Source organism: Anastrepha obliqua, chromosome 2 (assembly GCF_027943255.1).
Source record: "Anastrepha obliqua isolate idAnaObli1 chromosome 2, idAnaObli1_1.0, whole genome shotgun sequence".
NCBI lineage: Eukaryota > Metazoa > Arthropoda > Insecta > Diptera > Tephritidae > Anastrepha > Anastrepha obliqua.
The window spans coordinates 124,201,131-124,219,846 of NC_072893.1; the positions used below are offsets into that span (position 1 = coordinate 124,201,131).

The 18,716-nt window shown below is 36.0% G+C and overlaps 7 protein-coding genes across 7 annotated transcripts; 3 read left to right on the top strand and 4 right to left on the bottom strand.

The window, feature by feature from the left end:
• Nucleotides 1–6,501: 6,501 nt before the first annotated feature.
• Nucleotides 6,502–9,675, bottom strand: LOC129237726 (uncharacterized). The gene is made up of 2 exons (XM_054872635.1): nt 9,111–9,675; nt 6,502–9,026 (listed from the first exon to the last, which is right to left on the bottom strand). Exons 1-2 carry the CDS (start codon nt 9,543–9,545, stop codon nt 7,773–7,775), a joined length of 1,689 nt encoding a protein of 562 aa, XP_054728610.1. The 5' UTR covers nt 9,546–9,675; the 3' UTR covers nt 6,502–7,772.
• Nucleotides 9,676–9,727: 52 nt separating this feature from the next.
• On the top strand, nt 9,728–10,524 carry LOC129237728 (39S ribosomal protein L30, mitochondrial-like). Its single transcript, XM_054872637.1, has 2 exons — nt 9,728–9,924; nt 10,007–10,524. Exons 1-2 carry the CDS (start codon nt 9,797–9,799, stop codon nt 10,419–10,421), a joined length of 543 nt encoding a protein of 180 aa, XP_054728612.1. The 5' UTR covers nt 9,728–9,796; the 3' UTR covers nt 10,422–10,524.
• On the bottom strand, nt 10,437–11,726 carry LOC129237727 (torsin-like protein). Its single transcript, XM_054872636.1, has 4 exons — nt 11,521–11,726; nt 11,196–11,464; nt 10,697–11,142; nt 10,437–10,619 (listed from the first exon to the last, which is right to left on the bottom strand). The coding sequence occupies exons 1-4, from the start codon at nt 11,723–11,725 to the stop codon at nt 10,511–10,513; spliced, it is 1,029 nt and encodes a 342-aa protein (XP_054728611.1). The 5' UTR covers nt 11,726; the 3' UTR covers nt 10,437–10,510.
• Nucleotides 11,727–12,478: 752 nt separating this feature from the next.
• Nucleotides 12,479–13,491, top strand: LOC129237586 (39S ribosomal protein L30, mitochondrial-like). Its single transcript, XM_054872414.1, has 2 exons — nt 12,479–12,774; nt 12,981–13,491. Coding segments are annotated over exons 1-2 (417 nt in total). The 5' UTR covers nt 12,479–12,772; the 3' UTR covers nt 13,396–13,491.
• Nucleotides 13,411–14,691, bottom strand: LOC129237585 (torsin-like protein). Its single transcript, XM_054872413.1, has 4 exons — nt 14,486–14,691; nt 14,161–14,429; nt 13,662–14,107; nt 13,411–13,592 (listed from the first exon to the last, which is right to left on the bottom strand). Exons 1-4 carry the CDS (start codon nt 14,688–14,690, stop codon nt 13,484–13,486), a joined length of 1,029 nt encoding a protein of 342 aa, XP_054728388.1. The 5' UTR covers nt 14,691; the 3' UTR covers nt 13,411–13,483.
• A 91-nt stretch (nt 14,692–14,782) lies between these two features.
• LOC129238400 (39S ribosomal protein L30, mitochondrial-like) lies at nt 14,783–16,446 on the top strand. The gene is made up of 2 exons (XM_054873424.1): nt 14,783–14,793; nt 15,936–16,446. The coding sequence occupies exons 1-2, from the start codon at nt 14,783–14,785 to the stop codon at nt 16,348–16,350; spliced, it is 426 nt and encodes a 141-aa protein (XP_054729399.1). The 3' UTR covers nt 16,351–16,446.
• LOC129239401 (torsin-like protein) lies at nt 16,366–17,778 on the bottom strand. The gene is made up of 4 exons (XM_054874867.1): nt 17,440–17,778; nt 17,115–17,383; nt 16,615–17,060; nt 16,366–16,547 (listed from the first exon to the last, which is right to left on the bottom strand). Exons 1-4 carry the CDS (start codon nt 17,642–17,644, stop codon nt 16,439–16,441), a joined length of 1,029 nt encoding a protein of 342 aa, XP_054730842.1. The 5' UTR covers nt 17,645–17,778; the 3' UTR covers nt 16,366–16,438.
• Nucleotides 17,779–18,716: the final 938 nt, after the last annotated feature.

Sequence of the window (18,716 nt, forward strand, 5' to 3'; positions counted from 1 at the left end):
CATAAGCTCAAAGAGTTATAAAGATTTCACTAACAAGAAATCTGTTTAGATTTAATTCAGATTTAAATGCTCTTGAGCGCTCAGCTGACATTTAATGTACATAACGGAATTTTGCTTGTTAATTTATTGAACCCAAAATCAAAAATATTGCAAATCAAAAAGTTATGCAAAGTGATTTTTATTTAGTAATTTAAAATAGTAAAAGTCAAGAAATACGTAATATTATTAGAAGCAATTACAATAGTATTCGAAAAAGATAGCAGAAACGAACAATCAAAAACTTACACAAAACGAAATAAAAAAAATGTCGTTATTTTAAAATAATAATAAATTATTTGAAGATATTTTAAACGCGCACCATCCCGCATCACGGCCACTTCAGACACGAAATTCGTTTAATACACCTTGGACCAACTAAAATGCAATAGATCGCGCCAAGGTGCTAGCCCAATGCATGTTTACTTTGCTTCGTCGAGCGTCAAAAAACAATTTAAATGTACTGTTATGTATGAAAGTAGGCCAAATGGCAGCTTTACTTCAAGTGCTTGATAATTGAATTTCAAGCGTCGCTTCGTTTTTTGCTAATTATTCTGACGGCGTTCAAATAAGCTTTCAAAGTAAAGCAAAGCAAATCAGAGCGCACAAAGTCAGTAAGGCAAGCCCGCATTGTGCCAACACCTTAAGGGATATGGAAAAAGTCAAGTGCGACGCCAGAATCTTAACCGAAATGTGTTAGCTTGTCGAATGCAGTAAAAAATTTAATAAAGTACTTAAAGCAAGAGGCATAGAGAGCAAGTGGCAGTCTTGAAAATTGCGAAAAAAAGGGTGCAGAGCAGTTTTTGTTATTTTTTTATAATTAAATTATATTTGTATCAAGATTGCTGGATAAATAGCTATTAAACTTTAAGCCACTCACCACCGAAAAAGAAAACACATCAAGCATTTCATATTTTTCAATTATTATTAAGAAAAACATTTTTCTAATAGCGGTCGCCCCTCGGCAGGTAACGGCAAACCTCCGAGTATATTTCGGCCATGAAAAAGCTCATCATAAAATATATCTGCCGATCGGAGTCGGCTTAAAACTGTAGGTACCTCCATTTATGGAATAAAAATAAAAATATCAAGATGCAAATCATAAATTGGAGGTCGTCTAAACACCCAACTATATATACACATAAGCCCAAGAATGATAGAGAAGAAGATTGCGCCTTCCGAATTCGCCGAGTCGTAAGAGCCCATGAATAAACGAGCAAATGGAAGGGGAATTACTTGTTTGTGAAGATTAAACGATCAAGCACAAAAAAGGTCATAAGAGCCCATGAATAAACAAGCAAATGTGGTACTACTAGTTTGTGAAGAAGAATAGTATGCGAAACAACCAAACACAAGAAATTATACACATACACACATAAAGTATGTCACGGTGTCTTCCGCATAAAAACGCAAACAAACTGCATTTGAGGCTTTATATTAATTTGTGATTTCACAATTTAACGCACGGCACTTCGTTTTCATTAGTTTGAGTAGTTTAAATCTCACAAATCACAATACTACCAAGTTATTCACTGAATTTTTACAAGCATGTAATTTCTCCTACTTTTGTTTGTTTTGTATTGCGAAGAGAGCTGACGTCAGACTTGTCGAAATCGCGAAATGTAAAGTAACTGTTTTTTAATGGCGCCACCTTAGATGCTCAATTCGCCCAGGGAGACTATTCTGCCAATCAAAGTGTGGAGTAAATTTTCGCCGCGAGTTTTTATACTTCATTGATCAGTCGCAACCAAGGTGGATTTATTATAGGTGACAGCATTCACCCAGCTGAATTTTTCGCCGTAGGTATGGCTTACGTCAAAATAATATGCTTTGATTGTATGTATTGGTATGTTTACATTCGTATGTTTACATTTGCTTGCTGAATTTGACGTGATGCTTGGACCAAATGCAACAACAAATACATGTAGGGTTTTACTTATATGTGGTTGCTGTCACCTATAATAAATTCGCCTTGGTCGCAACTACATTACATGTTTCAACGCTCGAATCGTCTCTGGATGTTTGGCGTAACAGCAACCCACGAAAATGGAGTCCAATCGCGTCTTTTAGGTGACAGACCGCAGAACCGTTTCAACAGAATATTTGATTTTCGTAACCAATGTGCAAAGACGAACTTGGCATTTGAGTACGTAACGCTGCCCTGTTGAAACCAAATGCCATCTACATTTGTCATCCTCTTAAATATGGATAAGCGTAACATACATTAATATGGCGCAATAACGCTCGTATTGGACTGTAACTTCGGTTTGTGGTGTATTTTCGAAAAAAGCGCGACCATTGATGCCAACCAACCAAAATCTTTACCAAACAGTCACTTATTGTCGCGGCCGCCAATGGCACAATTCTGTTTATTAACATAACCACAAAGATGAAAATAAGCATCGTCTGAAGGGGTAATTTTTCGTATAAATACGAATAATCAATCAAGTATTCGTAAGTCCTTTAAGCGACGTTTTTTCATGAGATAAATGTTTAGGAGTAAACTAAATTTCTGACACATCAAGTATATCAGTTAGGGAAAAGCAATAGTATAAAGACAACATTTACATGAATTTGTTTTTGCCAGAGAAAAAACAAATCAGATACTTTACTGCTATCACCTTCTATGAATGCGCCTTGTCACTACACTTTTCCTACAAACTTAATTGCAAATGGCAACATGATGTATTAAAGTTGATTCCCGGTGCTCACAATTCGATATTCGCCGCGTAACGCCAACCGATAGATTTTCTTTATCGATTTCGATAGATCTTATTGGGTAACGGAAACGCATTGTCATCATGAACAATAATTTTAAATTCGTGTTTGTTGAAATCAATTCTTTTTTTTTTGCGTTTCAATGCTACCAGTAGATTTTTATGTTGAAAAACAACTATCAAACCCATCCATTAATGAAAATTTATGAATTAGCGTGTTAATGGGTGTATACAGAGAAAGCATTACTATAAAAAAAACATACGACACGATATTGGTCTGTAAATAGTACATAAAAAAGTATATTAGCGTAGCGTCCTAGAAAAAGTTTAAATAGAAGTTTAATATAAATATGAGTCTTAAAATAAAATGAAACAGCCACAAACTTGAGGATTTTAAAAACCGAATTGGAAAGTCTTGAGGGAGCAAAGGGGGAGAAATGTTTCAAAATAATTGTAAACTGTAACATTTGCCTATACTCAGTATAACCCAAACTTTACAAACTTTTTTTACACTTTTTTTTAATTTATATCCTAGAAAATTGCACTAGCCTGCTAAGAAGAATGGACGTTTCTCATGTAAAGTAGCAAAATAAACCCGATAGTCTATTCTTACTATAATTTCAGTAATATTGAATTTTCGGCATGATTTATTTATAAAAGGTTTCGCTTTGTGGAAGCTCGTCTCACAAATTTGACAGTTGCTATGATATTTGTTAAAGAAGTCATAACAAAACATCGTACGAAAAGTGGTTTTTTGGGAACATTGTGTGATTTCTTACGTATAAATTTTCGAATCCCTGCATTGCGCGTTGCAACCGTCAATACGAATTGAATGTATTTGTGAAAACACCTTCGCGAGAGACGAATCAAGAAGCCCACCCCAATTATAAAGCTTGCAACTTTTCTGCTGCATTTTTCCCCCCATATACTCCACTAATCTTGTTAATCTGTTGTTGGTATTTGAAAAGTAAATTCTTCAATCAATTAATTAGCCACTTACATATGTACGTACATGCATATGTGAGTCTGTAAATTTGTTAACGAAGTTTCTTAATAAATTAAAAATATGAAGAAAGCAAGGCTATACAAAGATATACATATACATATACATATAGCAGAATTATTATTAAATAATATTATTATGAAATACATATATTACGGATGTATTAAAAAGAGATGCAAATAGGTATGCAATACTCGTATATTGCATTAGGTTAGCTATTGAAAGGTGGGCGTATGTACATATGTTAGCATATGACAAACAACGCAATTCACAGCAGACGAAATAATGAATCAATAAATTTTACTAATTATTAGTAATGGTTATTAAAAATTACAAAACAACCATTATAGCAACATTATTGTGAAACCCAAAATAAAATAATATAACAAGAAATTACTTTAGGTAGAAACTGGGGGAGCGTTAGAGAAAATACTTTGCAAAACAAAACCAAATTATTAAGAAAATTATTTGATAAATGACGCAAGTCTATAGAATATTTGAGAAATCGTTAGTATTTAAGTTAACAAGCAATTCCAATATATAGAAAGCGTAGTAAAAAATTATGAAAATTATGCAATTCAATTCCGAATGAATTAATACAAATTACACGATCCATAAAAAGCAAAAACAAAAACAAAACAAACAAAAAATTAATAAATGTTGTAATCAATCAGACACGCAAACACCGACATGTTGAATGCTATGCATAGTGACGAGGAAAAAATTAAATGGAATATGTAATAAAAATCAATTAAAATCTAAATGAAAGGAGATTTTCCAGAAATAAAAACGTAAAAATTTAAATTCACAACTGTTTAATATTTATTCTAACGCATGGTTAATTGCAGTGATTCCCCTAAATAACACATGCACTGAAAAGTCTCGGACCTAACACTAATTTTATTGCATTCACCTCTTTTTCACTTAGTACTAACCTTGAAAAGACAGCTGTTAAAATGTCATGATGTTCTATTCATTAGTTCGTGAGTTGTGGGATGGGAAAAATTACCGTACAAACGAAGCAATGACTTGAAAAGTGTTATGGGGGCTTTGCTCTATCAGAAACAACAATAAAACGATGGTTTGCTGACTTCAAACGTGGTCGTTCGGACACCGCTGATGCACAACGCAGTGGATGTCCAAATGAAGCGGTAACACCAGTGGCGTCTTCCGTATAAAAACGCAAACAAACTGCATTTGGAGGTTTTATATTAATTTGTGCTTTCACAATTTAACACACGGCATTAATTAGTTTGATTAGTTTAAATCTCACAAATCACAATACTACCAAGTTATTCACTGAATTTTTACAAGCATGTAATTTCTCCTACTTTTGTTTGTTTTGTATTGCGAAGAGAGCTGACGTCAGACTTGTCAAAATCGCGAAAATTAAAGTAACTGTTTTTTAATGGCGCCACCTGAGATACTCAATTCGTCTTGAGCAGCTAGTGGTGCCGTAGCCATAACGCCATGGCCGTAACCATAACCATAGCCGCAACATTACAGCATTTGTCGATTAGTTATGCCGTAACCATAAACAGCTGATATGGAAGTAGAATTAATGACAATATTTGCATTTTGTCATGAAAACACGGATATTTTTGCACTAAGTCATTTCTAAAATTCAAGTTTTTATCGCATATATCACAGCAACTGTAAAGTACTTCACAGTTGTTTACGGTTACGGTGAAAAATCAAAATTCAATAGATACATATATACATGTTGTTGTAGCAGCATAAACATTCCCCATACTTACATACGGTGAATGCTGCTGGAGTGACAGTCCTTGGCCGGATATAAATCCGGGTCGTTTCGGTAACGTAGAACCGACTGTCGTGGAAGCGATACATATATACATAGATGGCTACGGTTATGTTTACGGCGTTATAGTGCGCCACCTATAATCGTTTACGGTGATGCCCATGTGTTTGATCACAACAGGTGATTGCTATGGTTACGGTTGTGGCTATTTTGCTGACAGTCAAATTCGTTGTCGTAACAGACCCATTGTAACGAGCCTATTAGCATCTTTCTGGAATGTTTGCATTCAAATATATCATACTTACATATATGCACATTAGGGCGGGTCGATTTAAAAATCGCTCATTGCTCTGTGAAAATCGTATTCCACGGATCAAAATAAGAAACTTTGCCGAAGGAACCATACCGCTAAAACGAATTCTGATGTCCCCCAATTTGGGTCGAACGAAAAATCCCACTTTGACCCATTTAGAGTGCTCCAATCGAGTCCAAATGTATGACCGACCCCCACTAACTTTGGACGGCCGATCCACCCATGCCAGTGGCACACCCCCTGGAACTCCCCTGGGGGGTTCACCATGCAATCATTTCAAAATATCACCATTTTTGGCCTTTATATGAGAAAAGAAACTAAAAAGTTCGACCCAAATTGGGGGACAACAGAATTCGTTTTAGAGGTATGGTTCCTTCGGCAAAGTTTCTTATTTTGATCCCTAGAATATGATTTTCACAGAGCAATGGGCGATTTTTTTGCCTCCCCACAAAAGACACTAAAAGTTCGACCCAAATTGGGGGACATCAGAATTCGTTTTAGAGGTATGGTTCCTTCGGCAAAGTTTCTTATTTTGATCCCTAGAATATGATTTTCACAGAGCAATGGGCGATTTTTTTGCCTCCCCATAAATCGACCCGGCCTAGTGCACATACATAAACGGAGCCACATTTTAGATCCCAATTGCAAATGAATATGAAAGCCGCAACTATTTATTTGTTTAAAACGTTATTATATATTTCAACAAAATATATTCAAAAAATTAAAGTGCAACATTAGTGATATAAAAATGTTTGTAATTACAACAAAAGCAAAGGCTGGTTGAAAAGTATTGATAGCAAAAATAAAAGGATGCACGTTTTTAAACTTAATCAAATTTTTATTCACTATTTCGAACGTACACCACGTTTAAGCTATAAAACTCCGCGAGGCAAAGTTGAAAATGAATAAACAAATTTCTTTAATGCTTTTCTATTATTATTTTTTTTTAATTTCTGTTGCAGATAAGCTTTCCAAAACACAGATCATTTTATCCCGGCGTGATATTAGGTTATTCCATTAAAATAAATAAATAAATGAAATGGGTGCGTAAAAATCGGTTCAACCGTCGGGTGTTTGTCGTAGATACGCACAGTTGAGTAGTTCCGCTCAGCTCAGTAGTTGTGAATTTGATGACACGTCAACTTCAAATAGCTTGTAAGCAAATAATGGATGGGCAGATCGAAACGCAACGTGTGTTCGAATACTTTTCAACCAACCTGTAAATCGACATTGCCGTCCTGATTTAAAATGTGGGTATCTATGTTCGAAGTCTAACCGACAAATTAAATAAAACGCGTTTGCATTTGGTCAGTCCAATGGGTGATTTTTGTGCAAGTTATGCTAATTTCGACTTCTTTTCTTAATTATGCAAAAAAACTTCAATATTTGATTGCATGTATGCGAATCAGTAAATAAGTATTTCTGACAAACAAAATTTTTTTAAAAACCTGAAGAAATATTTTATATAGTGCATATCAGTTTCAAATATATATCTTTTATATAAATATAGTTCGAAAAAACGTAACTACACTGCCAATGTATTGTTCGAAAGCAGACAACAAATTATTTCTGTGGGTATCTATAAATTTGTAGTTTTTCCCCAGAGAGAAATATACTCGTAAATAATATCGAAATGTACTCCAATCCTAGCATAGAACGAGGGTATGCATATATGTAAGTAACGATCGTAGGTCTCAATCGATAAATGTTTCCTCTACCTTTTTCATCAGTAATTCTCGAAATTGTCTGCATATATCGCAACGAATTCAATGATAACTTATTTTCGAAGAAAAATGCAGATACCCATATTTTAAAACATTTTATAGGCAGCAGTATAACCTATTATCTGCAATCTATGTGGTGCAAAAAAGTGTGCTTTCATAATAAAACATGACATTTGGAGGCAAATATCATATACAAAATAATTAACTAATATCTAAATTATTTAGTCAATTTATAGGCTTCTTGATTTTTGTGAAACACTGTCTTCATCAAATGCTGACCGATTTCACGCGACGATCGTCTGAGACTGTTCCGCAATGTGTGCTTTCGATCACTTTCTGTTTTCGGCAATAACTCCGCCTTGAGTTTCATTGTACGTTCACTGGTATCAATTATCGAGATCTCGGCTTTAACCACAGATGCTTGCGGAGTAGAGGGTACTGCTTTGGTCGGCGCTTTACGTCGTAAGCTATTGCGTATTATTTTGAATGCACTATTGTGTTGTTGTCTATCTTTGGTTTCCTCTTCATTATTTTCCAATAAATGTTTATCTTTTGCGTCAGCTGAACTCTTTGGTATATCCCCGTGCCTGATTGGATGCATCAGTTTACGTAGCGATTTACGTACTATGTTACCTACGTTTAATGATTTTTTTGTGCCTGCCATTGAGCCACCTGATTCGGTGGAGTGTATCGACTCTGTGCTGTCGGCTGAAAGTGGTGCGGTAGAGCGTTGGTAAGCGCGCACAAATGGTGCTGGCTCTTTGAAATCCAATTCGTCTTCCTCAGAATCGGAAGCGTAAGCAACGTCATTATTTTTGAATTTCACAATTTCAAATTTTTCACTTGCAACAGGTTTTGCTGGTGAAGTACTACTTTTTAACATTTCTTCTTCGGAGCAATCATTTATTTTATCTTCGTCTTCTTCGACTATTTCGGCCAACCTTTGCGTGAAGGTAATTCTTTGTTCCAAGTCTACCTGCAGTCTTAATTCGGTCGTTTTCGACTCCACACATGCTCCAGCAGTTTTACGTATTTTTGCTTCATTGATACTGTTCTCCAACTCTAACTGGTAGCGATCTAATTCCTTCCCAATATCCATGCTACTCTCCTCACTTGCGGAATCCATTGAACGTTTTGGCACTACTAAGACAGGAGAAAAGACAAGTTTATCTGCCAGTAGTTTGCTAGGTGTTAGTTGCTCTATAGGTAAATTTGAAAAATCTATGCGACAACCCAGGGTAGGCTTAAAGGGTAACGCTATCTTTAAGTCAGTGGGCAAAACAGCTGCTTCTTCTAAACCGGCATTTTCAACACCAACAATTGCGTTAGATGGCTGAACGTTGTCACAACGTTGAATCTCATATAAATTTCGACTAATGGTTGCATCTTGCGCACGTAAATTCAAAGCCGCGTTTACAAAACAATTTGACTGAATCGCATTCCTTTGCTTTGCGGGAAACTCACGGCAAACCTGAATAACAGAATTAATGTCTCTAGTTAAATTCCAACTTGATATCGTTTGAAGCCCATTTCAAATACAAAAACACCCACTTACCTCATATGGGTTAAATTGTTTCTCTGGTAGCTCCAAATTCAGTGCTGGATTTTCAAAGCATGCCTCGATTATTTCCGTTTCTCGTTTCTTCTTTTTCGGTGGCTTACGCACAACTTCGTAAGGATTTTGTGGCTGCTTACCTGTTTGTACTTCAGATATTTCCTCTTTTTCAACTGGTGTATTTATTATATCTGCTATTGATTTAACTTCCAGACAAGGATTTTGTATAAAATTATTTGTTATGGTTAAGGGTGTACGCCTGCGTGCAACGACTCTCTTGGGAGTAGAACTGAAAGCAGAATTTGTGAAACAAGTTTTTGCATCCGTAGAAAACTCCTCCGTAGATTCCAAATATTCTTCGTACTGTCGTTTGCGTTTCAGCGAAGAAAATCCATTTTTGACCCCTACATATTCATTTATTTTGGACTGAGACATGTTTTTATTATTTTTTATTGAAACTAGTTAATATAGACACAAATCTGTTAATTTACAACTCAGCCATTTTGAATACCGACCAGCTGCCGCCAAGCTAAATTTTCATTCGGAAGCACTACCTTGTTTTTGTGCATACTGTAGCAAGGCGAGTATAAATTCAACCCTGTGTACTAAACAGCTGATTTTGTTGTTTCATAACCTAACTACATTTCAGCTGGTTTTGGGATTTAATAATTTCTTTTTATTTAAAAATGAATGTACAAAGGGTTTTACAGCCGACAAACATAATAAAACAAGTGTTGCGTACCTATGGCAAGCACAATAAAAAATATTTATACAAAGATGGAAAGAAATATGGCAAAGTCATATACTACCCAATGTAAGCACACACAAATATCCATATATAAAACCCTCCAGCCCCAAGTTAAAAACTAACCAATATTTACTTTTATATGAACAAGGACGCCTGATCATGAAGATCCACCGGTGGAACCAGCTAAATTATTTCGGGTACAACGTATTAAACCTGTTAAAGGGAATCCTTTTTGGGAGAAGCGTATTCTGAAAGATCTCGGACTTGATGGCAAGCAAAGCGACTTCACAGTACTAAAGAACATACCAGATGTGAATGCAATGCTGTGGAAAATAAAGCATTTGATCAAAGTGACGCCCGTTACTTTCCCGTATGGTGAACCAACAGCGAATGACCTCAAACACACAATACTTAAGGAGAATGGTGAATGTATTGTAACAAGAGAAATTGGCCCTGTCGTACAGCGATTGGAAGCTGCTGAAGCATTCGAAACCGATCCAAACCGTCTAGACACTGATTTATTAAAACGTGATGCACGTATGAAATGGCTTAATCCATGGTAAAGCAAAAACGCCATGTTATTTAAAATATAGAAATGTATGATACTTTAATGTAAGAAATGCTTACAAATTAACTAATAAACCCTAGGTTTTCAATTAATCCAAACCTCTGTCGCTACCTTCTTCTCTATCGTTTTGCAGCCCGATGTGGCAAAGAGCCCATGTTCGCGTTCATACGTAATAACATCTTGAAGCATAGACCTAGAATATAAGAGAATAACTATAAGCAAAGCACACACACAATTTTTTTTTTTTTTTTTTTTTTTTTGAAAGCGTACAATATCACTTTTTGCTGTGGTTTACGGTCCCATTTATCAAACTCTGCCTCTATACATTTGTGGACGTGATGTTTCTCGAGCGGAAGGAAGGGTATATAGTGATCGATTACATGTTGCTCAATCAAACCGGCTTTCTTTAATCCGCCTTCTAAATTGTACGATGCTTTTTCTAGAATCTGCTCAAAGGCACTTAGTTTAACGTCTTCTCGCATAAACCCATTTTTTAACATTTTGGCCAATTGATCAGATATTTGCACTCCTGCCGTATTAGAAATGAAAATGAATATCGCTTTTGAGCCATCCATTTTGTTTGGTAGTCCATTATAATCAACTAGTGACGTTAACGATTCAAACACTCCTTGTGGCATTTTGTCCACTTCATCAAATATAAATAACGATATTGGACAATCGTTGATGCCAGAGATAACGTCATGAAAAATTCGATTCTGATACGAAAATTAATTTACAATATTACATTTGTGTGCATTTTTTTGCTTACATTATACTTTTGCACGTCTTTGTCGAGCGAAAACTCTAACCTCCCCATATACTTATGCACAAATCGACTTTTAACACCTTTTTCATACAATGCCTCCGCGACCATGTCTGCCACGTAGTTTTTTCCTGTGCCTGGCGTTCCATGAAAACTTATCACCAGTGGTTTGCGGGATGAACTATTAGGACTTAAATGCGCTTTTAGCGCTGATAGCAATTGCTGCATTACGATGTGCTGTCCAAATAACTTCGACCCCAGCTTTCTTCTTAATTCTTGATTGGGAAAATGGAATGTAAAATTTCAGTACACGTGCGATGCATGAACTTACTTTCAATATCTGCCGGAATACTGCGTTCATTGCAGCATTCTGTTAACCGGCAAAAAGTCTGATCCTTGAGAAAGCTACCGTACCAAGCGCTAAGACCCAAACCGGCTGCAACTGACAGAGAGACGGGATCAATTAGGCCTTCAGCCCAATGTAAACTGAAAGTCAAAAGATATAATCCGCAGCACAAATTTCGCAGCAAAGTCATAATTTCTGATACGTTTGCAATGTTTTAATTAAATGATTAGCCAGCTTAGCGTTAAAAAAATCCTCTCAGCCAATATAAGGGTTTGCATGATAATGCAAACACTGTCACTATCGGGAATTCACCTTTTTTTGCATTTGACAGTGGAGCAGCATTTGACTAAAACATGCATAAATTTAATGACCAGAAATAAAGGCTAAAATTTAGTATAATGTATATCGCTTTGGAAAAAACAGTAAAAAGGGGGTGATAGAGGGGTGTATCCCCATCTTAAAACTGAAAACAGAACCTGCCGGAGGCTTATAGGTTTTAAGTAATTTAATATTAAAATTCTATAATTTAGCGAAAAGTTGGTGTTGCCATACACCTGAAATGAAAATGAAGTTCGCACGCAGGGATGTTCAGTGGAAGGTTCATTGTAAAACTGCAGTATTTTTTGCTGTAATTTAAAGTTGAGAAATAATTTTGAAAATAAAAACATGCAACTCATTTAAACTTAAAAACAATGATATTAAGCGTATCACAAAAAATAATCACGTAATTAAAATTAAATTAAATTAATTAACACAGTATTTTTGTGTGGAACTCTTTATCGCGTAGGCGGCCTTCGGCCGCGCTTCAAAAAAATAACCCTCATCAGGCCAAATCCGGCTACGCAAGGCACAGTATTTTTGCGTAAAACTCCTTTCCGTGTTAAAACCATTGAACCCAATATTAAAACGTCATATGCGTGTATGTAGTAAGGCACAATAACCCCCATTCCCATCATTAACACTAAACTCAAGTACTTAATTTTTGTTTTCATTTGCAGGCATCCGGCAACACCATACTGTTGTAATTCCAATCTTCTTCTTGTTCGCGCTTAAAATTGGAATGTGATTGCATAGGCAAATTAATTTGCATTTAATTTTAATAGATATAATTAGAATATTAGCATAAAAATCGGTACAAACACGCGTGGGAGTATATATTTGGTGAATTTTAGTGAAATGTTAAAAAATATAGAGTGTAATGTGGCAAATTATAGTGAAGTTCCCAAGGGCATTTTGAATGTAAATAATTAAAAAATTATTATTTCCCGAATAATTTAAAGTTATAAAGAGTGTTCTTTAACACCTCACTAACATCTCCACCAAGTTTCATTAAAAAAAAACATAGTTTGCCAGAAATTCCAAAATATACATTGTTCTAAATTCCAGCCTAAAACCCTACAGCCCCAAGATAAAAACTAACCAATATTTACTTTTATATGAACAAGGACGCCTGATCATGAAGATCCACCGGTGGAACCAGCTAAATTATTTCGGGTACAACGTATTAAACCTGTTAAAGGGAACCCTTTTTGGGAGAAGCGTATTCTGAAAGATCTCGGACTTGATGGCAAGCAAAGCGACTTCACAGTACTAAAGAACATACCAGATGTGAATGCAATGCTGTGGAAAATAAAGCATTTGATCAAAGTGACGCCCGTTACTTTCCCGTATGGTGAACCAACAGCGAATGACCTCAAACACACAATACTTAAGGAGAATGGTGAATGTATTGTAACAAAAGAAATTGGCCCTGTCGTAGAGCGATTGGAAGCTGCTGAAGCATTCGAAACCGATCCAAACCGTCTAGACACTGATTTATTAAAACGTGATGCACGTATGAAATGGCTTAATCCATGGTAAAGCAAAAACGCCATGTTATTTAAAATATAGAAATGTATGATACTTTAATGTAAGAAATGCTTAAAATTAACTAATAAACCCTGGGTTTTCAATTAATCATAACCTCTGTCGCTACCTTCTTCTCTATCGTTTTGCAGCCCGATGTGGTAAAGAGCCCATGTTCGCGCTCATACGTAATAACATCTTGAAGCATAGACCTAGAATATAAGAGAACAACTATAAGCAAAGCACGCACACAATTTTTTTTTTTTTTTTTGAAAGCGTACAATATCACTTTTTGCTGTGGTTTACGGTCCCATTTATCAAACTCTGCCTCTATACATTTGTGGACGTGATGTTTCTCGAGCGGAAGGAAGGGTATATAGTGATCGATTACATGTTGCTCAATCAAACCGGCTTTCTTTAATCCGCCTTCTAAATTGTACGACGCTTTTTCTAGAATCTGCTCAAAGGCACTTAGTTTAACGTCTTCTCGCATAAACCCATTTTTTAACATTTTGGCCAATTGATCAGATATTTGCACTCCTGCCGTATTAGAAATGAAAATGAATATCGCTTTTGAGCCATCCATTTTGTTTGGTAGTCCATTATAATCAACTAGTGACGTTAACGATTCAAACACTCCTTGTGGCATTTTGTCCACTTCATCAAATATAAATAACGATATTGGACAATCGTTGATGCCAGAGATAACGTCATGAAAAATTCGATTCTGATACGAAAATTAATTTACAATATTACATTTGTGTGCATTTTTTTGCTTACATTATACTTTTGCACGTCTTTGTCGAGCGAAAACTCTAACCTCCCCATATACTTATGCACAAATCGACTTTTAACACCTTTTTCATACAATGCCTCCGCGACCATGTCTGCCACGTAGTTTTTTCCTGTGCCTGGCGTTCCATGAAAACTTATCACCAGTGGTTTGCGGGATGAACTATTAGGACTTAAATGCGCTTTTAGCGCTGATAGCAATTGCTGCATTACGATGTGCTGTCCAAATAACTTCGACCCCAGCTTTCTTCTTAATTCTTGATTGGGAAAATGGAATGTAAAATTTCAGTACACGTGCGATGCATGAACTTACTTTCAATATCTGCCGGAATACTGCGTTCATTGCAGCATTCTGTTAACCGGCAAAAAGTCTGATCCTTGAGAAAGCTACCGTACCAAGCGCTAAGACCCAAACCGGCTGCAACTGACAGAGAGACGGGATCAATTAGGCCTTCAGCCCAATGTAAACTGAAAGTCAAAAGATATAATCCGCAGCACAAATTTCGCAGCAAAGTCATAATTTCTGATACGTTTGCAATGTTTTAATTAAATGATTAGCCAGCTTAGCGTTAAAAAAATCCTCTCAGCCAATATAAGGGTTTGCATGATAATGCAAACACTGTCACTATCGGGAATTCACCTTTTTTTGCATTTGACAGTGGAGCAGCATTTGACTAAAACATGCATAAATTTAATGACCAGAAATAAAGGCTAAAATTTAGTATAATGTATATCGCTTTGGAAAAAACAGTAAAAAGGGGGTGATAGAGGGGTGTATCCCCATCTTAAAACTGAAAACAGAACCTGCCGGAGGCTTATAGGTTTTAAGTAATTTAATATTAAAATTCTATAATTTAGCGAAAAGTTGGTGTTGCCATACACCTGAAATGAAAATGAAGTTCGCACGCAGGGATGTTCAGTGGAAGGTTCATTGTAAAACTGCAGTATTTTTTGCTGTAATTTAAAGTTGAGAAATAATTTTGAAAATAAAAACATGCAACTCATTTAAACTTAAAAACAATGATATTAAGCGTATCACAAAAAATAATCACGTAATTAAAATTAAATTAAATTAATTAACACAGTATTTTTGTGTGGAACTCTTTATCGCGTAGGCGGCCTTCGGCCGCGCTTCAAAAAAATAACCCTCATCAGGCCAAATCCGGCTACGCAAGGCACAGTATTTTTGCGTAAAACTCCTTTCCGTGTTAAAACCATTGAACCCAATATTAAAACGTCATATGCGTGTATGTAGTAAGGCACAATAACCCCCATTCCCATCATTAACACTAAACTCAAGTACTTAATTTTTGTTTTCATTTGCAGGCATCCGGCAACACCATACTGTTGTAATTCCAATCTTCTTCTTGTTCGCGCTTAAAATTGGAATGTGATTGCATAGGCAAATTAATTTGCATTTAATTTTAATAGATATATTAACATAAAAATCGGTACAAACACGCGTGGGAGTATATATTTGGTGAATTTTAGTGAAATGTTAAAAAATATAGAGTGTAATGTGGCAAATTATAGTGAAGTTCGAAAGGGCATTTTGAATGTAAATAATTAAAAAATTATTATTTCCCGAATAATTTAAAGTTATAAAGAGTGTTCTTTAACACCTCACTAACATCTCCACCAAGTTTCATTAAAAAAAACATAGTTTGCCAGAAATTCCAAAATATACATTGTTCTAAATTCCAGCCTAAAACCCTACAGCCCCAAGATAAAAACTAACCAATATTTACTTTTATATGAACAAGGACGCCTGATCATGAAGATCCACCGGTGGAACCAGCTAAATTATTTCGGGTACAACGTATTAAACCTGTTAAAGGTAACCCTTTTTGGGAGAAGCGTATTCTGAAAGATCTCGGACTTGATGGCAAGCAAAGCGACTTCACAGTAGTAAAGAACATACCAGACGTGAATGCAATGCTGTGGAAAATAAAGCATTTGATCAAAGTGACGCCCGTTACTTTCCCGTATGGTGAACCAACAGCGAATGACCTCAAACACACAATACTTAAGGAGAATGGTGAATGTATTGTAACAAAAGAAATTGGCCCTGTCGTACAGCGATTGGAAGCTGCTGAAGCATTCGAAACCGATCCAAACCGTCTAGACACTGATTTATTAAAACGTGATGCACGTATGAAATGGCTTAATCCATGGTAAAGCAAAAACGCCATGTTATTTAAAATATAGAAATGTATGATACTTTAATGTAAGAAATGCTTAAAATTAACTAATAAACCCTGGGTTTTCAATTAATCATAACCTCTGTCGCTACCTTCTTCTCTATCGTTTTGCAGCCCGATGTGGTAAAGAGCCCATGTTCGCGCTCATACGTAATAACATCTTGAAGCATAGACCTAGAATATAAGAGACAACTATAAGCAAAGCACGCACACAGTTTTTTTTTTGTTTCTGAAAGCGTACAATATCACTTTTTGCTGTGGTTTACGGTCCCATTTATCAAACTCTGCCTCTATACATTTGTGGACGTGATGTTTCTCGAGCGGAAGGAAGGGTATATAGTGATCGATTACATGTTGCTCAATCAAACCGGCTTTCTTTAATCCGCCTTCTAAATTGTACGATGCTTTTTCTAGTATCTGCTCAAAGGCACTTAGTTTAATGTCTTCTCGCATAAACCCATTTTTTAACATTTTGGCCAATTGATCAGATATTTGCACTCCTGCCGTATTAGAAATGAAAATGAATATCGCTTTTGAGCCATCCATTTTTTTCGGTAGCGCATTATAATCAACTAGTGACGTTAACGATTCAAACACTCCTTGTGGCATTTTGTCCACTTCATCAAATATAAATAACGATATTGGACAATCGTTGATGCCAGAGATAACGTCATGAAAAATTCGATTCTGATACGAAATTTAATTTACAATATTACATTTGTGTGCATTTTTTTTTCTTACATTATACTTTTGCACGTCTTTGTCGAGCGAAAAATCTAACCTCCCCATATACTTATGCACAAATCGACTTTTAACACCTTTTTCATACAATGCCTCCGTGACCATGTCTGCCACGTAGTTTTTTCCTGTGCCTGGCGTTCCATGAAAACTTATCACCAGTGGTTTGCGTGATGAACTATTAGGACTTAAATGCGCTTTTAGCGCTGATAGCAATTGCTGCATTACGATGTGTTGTCCAAATAACTTCGACCCCAGCTTTCTTCTTAATTCTTGATTGGGAAAATGGAATGTAAAATTTCAGTACACGTGCGATGCATGAACTTACTTTCAATATCTGCCGGAATACTGCGTTCATTGCAGCATTCTGTTAACCGGCAAAAAGTCTGATCCTTGAGAAAGCTACCGTACCAAGCGCTAAGACCCAAACCGGCTGCAACTGACAGAGAGACGGGATCAATTAGGCCTTCAGCCCAATGTAAACTGAAAGTCAAAAGATATAATCCGCAGCACAAATTTCGCAGCAAAGTCATATTTTCTGATACGTTTGCAATGTTTTAATTAAATGATTAGCCAGCTTAGCGTTAAAAAAATCCTCTCAGCCAATATAAGGGTTTGCATGATAATGCAAACACTGTCACTATCGGGAATTCACCTTTTTTTTGCATTTGACAGTGGAGCAGCATTTGACTAAAACATGCATAAATTTAATGACCAGAAATAAAGGCTAAAATTTAGTATAATGTATATCGCTTTGGAAAAAACGGTAAAAAGGGGGTGATAGAGGGGTGTATCCCCATCTTAAAACTGAAAACAGAACCTGCGGAGGCTTATAGTTTTTAAGTAATTTAATGTTAAAGTTCTATAATTTAGCGAAAAGTTGGTGTTGCCATACACCTGAAATGAAAATGAAGTTCGCACGCAGGGATGTTCAGTGGAAGGTTCATTGTAAAACTGCAGTATTTTTTGCTGTAATTTAAAGTTGAGAAATAATTTTGAAAATAAAAACATACAACTCATTTAAACTTAAAAACAATGATATTAAGCGTATCACAAAAAATAATCAAGTAATTAAAATTAAATTAAATTAATTAACACAGTATTTTTGTGTGGAACTCCTTATCGCGTAGGCGGCCTTCGGCCGCGCTTCAAAACAATAACCCTCATCAGTCCGACTCCGGCTACGCAATCCACAGTATTTTTTCGTAGAACTCCTTTCGCGTGGGCGGCTTTCGGCCGCGCTTCAAAAAAATAACCCTCATAAGTCCAACTCCGGCTACGCAATCCACAGTATTTTTGCGTAGAACTCCTTTTCGCGTGGGCGGCCTTCGGCCGCGCTTCAAAAAAATAACCCTCATCAGTCCAACTCTGGCTACGCAATGCACAGTATTTTTGCGTAAAACTCCTTTCCGTGCTAAAACCATTGAACCCAAAATTAAAACGTCATATGCGTGTATGTAGTAAGGCACAATAACCCCCATTCCCATCATTAACACTAAACTCAAGTACTTAATTTTTGTTTTCATTTGCAGGCATCCGGCAACACCATACTGTTGTAATTCCAATCTTCTTCTTGTTCGCGCTTAAAATTGGAATGTGATTGCA

Bases quoted from the DNA above. Each gene is read 5' to 3' on its own strand.
- LOC129237727 (XM_054872636.1), bottom strand. From the start codon at position 11,725: ATGACTTTGCTGCGAAATTTGTGCTGCGGATTATATCTTTTGACTTTC. The intron at 11,465-11,520 runs GTAAGTTCATGC...TTCCCAATCAAG, and splicing joins TATTCCGGCAGATATTGAAA to AATTAAGAAGAAAGCTGGGG. The intron at 11,143-11,195 runs GTAAGCAAAAAA...TTTTCGTATCAG, and splicing joins AAGACGTGCAAAAGTATAAT to AATCGAATTTTTCATGACGT.
- LOC129237585 (XM_054872413.1), bottom strand. From the start codon at position 14,690: ATGACTTTGCTGCGAAATTTGTGCTGCGGATTATATCTTTTGACTTTC. The intron at 14,430-14,485 runs GTAAGTTCATGC...TTCCCAATCAAG, and splicing joins TATTCCGGCAGATATTGAAA to AATTAAGAAGAAAGCTGGGG. The intron at 13,593-13,661 runs GTACGCTTTCAA...CTTATATTCTAG, and splicing joins CCACAGCAAAAAGTGATATT to GTCTATGCTTCAAGATGTTA.
- LOC129239401 (XM_054874867.1), bottom strand. From the start codon at position 17,644: ATGACTTTGCTGCGAAATTTGTGCTGCGGATTATATCTTTTGACTTTC. The intron at 17,384-17,439 runs GTAAGTTCATGC...TTCCCAATCAAG, and splicing joins TATTCCGGCAGATATTGAAA to AATTAAGAAGAAAGCTGGGG. The intron at 16,548-16,614 runs GTACGCTTTCAG...CTTATATTCTAG, and splicing joins CCACAGCAAAAAGTGATATT to GTCTATGCTTCAAGATGTTA.
- LOC129237728 (XM_054872637.1), top strand. From the start codon at position 9,797: ATGAATGTACAAAGGGTTTTACAGCCGACAAACATAATAAAACAAGTG. The intron at 9,925-10,006 runs GTAAGCACACAC...TATATGAACAAG, and splicing joins AAAGTCATATACTACCCAAT to GACGCCTGATCATGAAGATC.
- LOC129237726 (XM_054872635.1), bottom strand. From the start codon at position 9,545: ATGTCTCAGTCCAAAATAAATGAATATGTAGGGGTCAAAAATGGATTT. The intron at 9,027-9,110 runs GTAAGTGGGTGT...TCTGTTATTCAG, and splicing joins AACAATTTAACCCATATGAG to GTTTGCCGTGAGTTTCCCGC.